Below are 6,000 nucleotides of genomic sequence, written 5' to 3' on the forward strand. Positions count from 1 at the left end.
GCTGTCTGCTGTTATTTTAGCTGTATCCTTTATTGCACATTTACATTTATTTTCTGTGGCTGATGTTTTCTTGCAAGAACAATCTATATGAATGGCTGCAAGAAACACTGACTGTGTCCCAATTTGCATAATTCTGAAAGCTGATCATATAGTACATCCTACTTTGTTGCTAACATTCTGCATGTGGCTAAATTTGCTATTCTAATGGGCCATTCACACAAAACATGTTTTGCATTCCACTTAACTACTTTCACATTATTTTTCTATGCAAACATTTGCTAGACAGCTGTCTATTGCACTCACGACTTGTGTCTTTAGCTGAATTTCGCGCACAACACATTGTGCTAAAAATGCTAATTTGGCACCCGTTTAAAATAAATCCAGTAAAAATAAATCTCCAGTGTTTGTTTTTAATTCTACGGCTTGCCTTTCATGTCGTTTGATGCAAAAACGTGTTCTGTGTGAACATTCCTATTGGAATTGAAGTTTTACTCTTTTTTAAAAAAAACATTATTTTACTTTTTAATGGTTAAAATAAATGTAAGTATTTATAAAGAATGTCTAATTAATTGAAATCATAAACTCATATAGTTTAACAAAACATTACTAAAAATTTAACAAAAAGTACAGTCACACTTTACTTTAAATACAAATTTTTGCTTCAATAAACTCCTAACTTGCTGCTTATGAATAGTTAGGAAGGTAGTTGTTAGGTTTAGGTGTTGGGTAGAATTAGGGATGTAGAATATGGTCATATGCGGAATATGTGATTTATAAGTACTAATGAATAGCCAATATGCTAATAATAGGCATGCTAATAAGCAACTAGTTAATATATAGTGAAGTGAAGTGACATACTGCCAAGTATGGTGACCCATACTCGGAATTCGTGCTCTGCATTTAACCCATCCAATGTGCACACACACAGCAGTGAACACACACACACACCGTGAACACACACCCGGAGCAGTGGGCAGCCATTTATGCTGCGGCGCCCGGGGAGCAGTTGGGGGTTCGGTGCCTTGCTCAAGGGCACCTCAGTCGTGGTATTGAGGGTGGAGAGAGCGCTGGACATTCACTCCCCCCACCTACAATTCCTGCCGGCCGGAGACTCGAACCCTCAACCTTTGGATTACGAGTCCGACTCTCTAACCATTAGGCCACGACTTCCCCATAAACACAACATAATATTGAGAATTGGTCCCTATACTAAAGTGTCACCAAATTTACATTTGAAGGACGAAACTAATTTTATTTTTCCCAAAATAGGTGTTTTTCATTTCATTTTTCATTTCAAAATTTGCAGGATGTCATAATGGTTTAATAAAAATGTAATAATCAAAAATAAAAATAAAAATGTATTTATTTATCTATTTATTTTACAATAATAAAGCTGTCACGGTGCACACAGCAGGGAGGAACAAGGAACGCGCAGACGAGGATATAACTCAAAATAACAGTCTTTACTGACGACATCAAGGCAGGGCAAGACAAGGCAGGGCTGACACAAACAGGAACACCGGGGAGTAACGAGTAGACCAGACGAAATCTAACTGAACAGACAGGACTAATATACAAGGGATAATCATAGACAATTAGGCAAACACGGCTGGACAAGAATTAACTAATGATTTCACTAGACGAGGACAGGAAACAAACCAAATATGGACACAAGAGGCGGGAACACATGACACACACGACAGAGGACTGACAAAAGCTCTATGAAATGTTTATTTATTTTTTCTTTATTTTTCTCATAATACATAATACAATTTAACTAATCTTTTAAACTGCATCAATTATTTTTATTTTTTGGCAAACAAAGTGCCAAAGGTTAAGTATTAAATTTAAAACATGGAAGAACACTTGTGTGATATTCCTTAAATAATAAAGTTTTAAATATTATTATTATGAAAAGTACTTTCTACTGTATATTAGTAATAGATTTCTATCTGTTAATTCAAGTTAAAGCAACTTTTATCTTGACGGGTCGTCCTGAAGACCTTTGAGTTTTTGTTTGTATCTATCTGACAAATGTTTCATCTAATGAAATGCTTATGAAGTGAGCAGCTCTAGAGATTAAGTTCATGTGTTCAAATTTCCAGACATTCCTTTAAATTCCATTTTTATAATGTATTTTCATTGAGCTCTATACACTAAACTAATTAGCTGATTTGCTGAGTTATACCTTTTACTGCTCTCTCTCTCAGAGTCAAGAGGTCGACGTACCTGCGGCTACAGCTGTTGGCTAAAGAGGAGTTCAAGCTGAGCTCTCTTATGGAGGAATCGTTACTGCAGGACCAGTTGGCACCTATCCTCATCCAGCCCCACCTGGAGGCCATGGACCGCCGCCTGCGCCTGGTGCTCAAGGTGCTGGCCGACTGCGTGGAGAAAGAAGGCTTACCATCAGTGGTGGAGAACGACCTGGACGGACAGGCCTCCTCGCACCACCACCAGGCACACAGAGGGAGGTAGTGAGGCCTGAACCTCGATTCCCGCCAGTCAGTCCCCCACCATGAGCCCCACCGAGGCTTGTGCTCGAGTCACACTCTGAATTCAGTGAATTCCACGACTAGCCACCAATGCCTCTGAGGAGCCACCCTATTGTGTGTGTAGATGCGGAACTCTGGGACAAAGATGTTGTTTCTGTATGGCCGAGGCTTGTGTTTGAGCTGTACTCGGAGCTGCAGTACACACTTTTCTGCCTCCTGATTTGTTTGACAAGTCTGCTGATATAATTTATTACATTTGCATATTTCGAGTCGGGCGAGTGTACAGACGAGTTGGAACCAAAAGCTGATTTTGGTACTCAGATCTATATATTCAAATACACAACTGTGCTCATGTAGGTCTTCGACATAAGGGCACGTAAACGAGCTTTAATGATAGTACTGCAGTGCAGTACTACTGTGCAAGGACACTTAAACACATCCTCCCCTGTGCGTTCACAATTCCACACCATTTCCTGCAATCTGAACTAAGCCACCGTCTCAATTGCACATTGTGCCATCAAGCCTTCAATCACTGTGTCAGATTCGGCACGTTTGTTATTTCACTTAGGGAAATTCAGAGGTGAAGTGCTCGCTTCATTTGAGGTTATTCAGTGGTGAAGAACATGTTTAAACATCTCCATGGAGAACGAGAGAATCACGCTGATTGGTTCTTCAGGCGTCCTGTGCCCACAGTCAGTGTTTCCCATCTCAGACCTCATACTGAATACACCTGCTCTCTCTTAACGAGAACCTTAAGGACTGGCTGATGCTATGTTAGCGGAAGCTCATAATGATGTTAGTCGTACTTCACGCTGCAGGTATCTCCAGTCTCATCTGGTGGAGTGATTTCAGTGCTTGATTATAGAGTACGGCACAGGCTTGAGGGAATGAAACAGCAAACGATAAGTCCTTTCATGTTAAAATGAGTTTTTGTCCTAACCAACGAGACCAGGGGAGTCCAAACCTCCTCCTGGAGGGCCACTGTCCTCTAACGTACCACAAAACACCTGCCTGGATGTTTCTAGCAGGCTTAAAGAGCTTGATTAGCTGGCTCAGGTGTGTTTAATTAAGGTTGGAGGTAAACTCTGCAGGGCTGTGCAGAGAGCAGGAGCAGGTCTGGACACCTCTGGATAAGATATTTTGGTTGGTTTCTGTTTCTTTTCTGAGTCTATTTTTTTTTGTTTTGCTAACAGTGAACTCTCACTGGTCTGAAATCCTGCTCCACATATTTATGTATTATGCTGCGTTCCATTCAGTCAGACGTGGGATCTGATCTCTCATCCGTTTCATCGCTCAGTGTTCAGAACATGACATAGCAAACCAAATGCTCCTGCCGGTGTTTCATGGTCTATGAAGATGTCCTAGAAATCCGTTTGGGGAGGTTACATAATGGTACTCAGTGCAAGCATTTGTTGTTCTGTGATTATTAACAGAGAGGATCAACCACAGTGTTTTACACACCAGTTTCTCTGGTTTTATTATCATGAAATATGGGAACTTGGACTCAATAATGCATTAACTTACAATCGAATGTTTAGCATTAACAGTGTATATCTCCCTGTGTGCTGCAATGTTAGCGTGATCATACATCCATATCTACTCTACACAAATGTGGCGTTCCATTGCACTTCTCCAAATATGATTTTAGACATTTTGACTTTCGGAGTTGGATAGAATGCATGTATGTTCTGGGGCTGGATTCATGAAAATCCTCTTAAGATATAATGATGTAATTAATTATTAATAAAAATGAGTTCCCTATTTGGGTCATTTTAGTAGAGTTGTTACTGAATTTCAAATTCAGTAAAAAGTCATGTGACGTATAATCATGACCGAACATTGTTTATCAATCAGTGGTGTTTTATATGGATATTATAAGTTATTTTAAGTAGCGAAAGTGTTGTTGAAATGCTTAATATTTAACACAACCAAACCTCTTAAGATAGTAACAGAACAGAACAGAAAACCAACAAGAACATTCTTAAGAATTGTTTTTGGGGTTGCCTTGTGGGCAGTATGCCGACACACAGAGCCGTTGCGCTACGGGCGTCCCAAGTTCGAATCCTGACTCGAAGGCCTTTCCCGGTACCGACCCCCCCCCCCCCCCCCCCCCCCCCCCTCCCTCCACTTCGCTGCCTGTCAGCTCTGATCTGTCCTATCATAATAAAGGCAAAAATGCCAAAAATAAATCTTTAAAAACAAATTGGGGGGGGGGGGGGGGGTATCACATGTTTTAGTTTTTTTCTTAGGTTATAAAGTAGAAAGAAAATAACACTTAAGAAGAACATTACTCTTAAGAGTCATTCGTGAATCCAGCACTGATTAGCAAATTACTTGCCTGTGGAAAGTGGTTATAAGACATGGTGTAATGCTGATAGATCGTTTTATAATAGGACATCATTTCCTTCCTACTGTTTTGTTTTGTTTTGTTTTTCAGCATTACTCGCATATACTGACCTTTCAACAAAATGTATTATTCCATTGCTCTGTATAAAACATGTTTTCAGCTCTCACTTATTTTGTATTGTGTAAACCATGGCCAAAAAGGCAATAGAGTGCCTTTTATCTTTATAGCAGTGGTGACTACCACTTCCAGTCTCGTTCATTCACTCATATTCACGCCATCGCATTTTAAAGCAGTTTTAGTTGGTCTCTGAATGAACCTTTTGGAAGTAGCTGTGTGTTGTATGTTAAAAGCTCACATTGTTATTTAATAAGAGAGAGTACATTTGTGAGGAATTCTTGTTGGCTTTTAGGTCTTATTTTGCATTTGAGATCATTTGTTTTGTGTGTGCTTTAAATGAAGTCCCTGTTCCTCACAGATATTGTAAAGATGATTTGATAGTCTGACTGATCTGTGTAAAGTGAGGGGCCACATGTGTGTTTTGTGTTTAACCCCAGTGCCTGTGCAATGCTCAAGAAACTTGAATGTTTTGGGATTATTCACAAACTGACCTTTTAGTAGCCCATAACCTGGACTCAAAGGTGTTTTTTTTTAGTTGGCAGTAAGTAATTATGAGATGGTTAAGGCCAAACAGACTTAAAAATGTTCCTAATTCTCTCAGTGTTTCTGTACATATCTGTAAATATGATACGTTGATTCAAGAGGCTGTTTTCGGAGCAAAAAAAATGCTTCCGTTTTCTTTTCCTCTCTTAGGCATTGTTACTGTGAAGATCTGTTTGCAAAATGATAAAAGTGTGCAATAAATTAAGCTATGTTGTTGAACTCTTTTATGTGTAAAAAGCAAAGCAAATAGTGATTGTAAAGGACCAAAAACTTCCAGGTTCAAGTTAAGACATGGTCACATTAGTGAGTTTGAGCATGCAATGGTCATAGTAATTTGAAATATTCTATATTATTTCATATTAATTAGTTAATATAGGCCTACTAAATTGCAACTTCATCACTACAACTGTGTAAATGCAAATATATGTAAATACATTGCATACTAGTTTCAATAGAAGTGACATTTACATATAGGGAGACTGGGGATGGTAGTAATACAGT

At 39.1% G+C, this 6,000-nt stretch overlaps 1 protein-coding gene across 1 annotated transcript in view; it reads left to right on the plus strand.

The window, feature by feature from the left end:
- Window positions 1-5,715, plus strand: part of LOC306865112 (extracellular serine/threonine protein kinase FAM20C-like) — a 66,851-nt gene extending 61,136 nt beyond the window's left edge. Inside the window, exon 10 of the mRNA XM_079409486.1 lies at window positions 2,211-5,715. Coding sequence (XP_079265612.1) covers window positions 2,211-2,475 — 265 coding nt within the window. The 3' untranslated portion in view covers window positions 2,476-5,715. The remainder of the gene's footprint in view (window positions 1-2,210) is intronic.
- Window positions 5,716-6,000: the final 285 nt, after the last annotated feature.

The sequence above is a fragment of the Barbus barbus genome, assembly GCF_936440315.1.
Source record: "Barbus barbus genome assembly, chromosome: 4".
In the NCBI taxonomy this organism is placed as follows: Eukaryota; Metazoa; Chordata; class Actinopteri; order Cypriniformes; family Cyprinidae; genus Barbus; species Barbus barbus.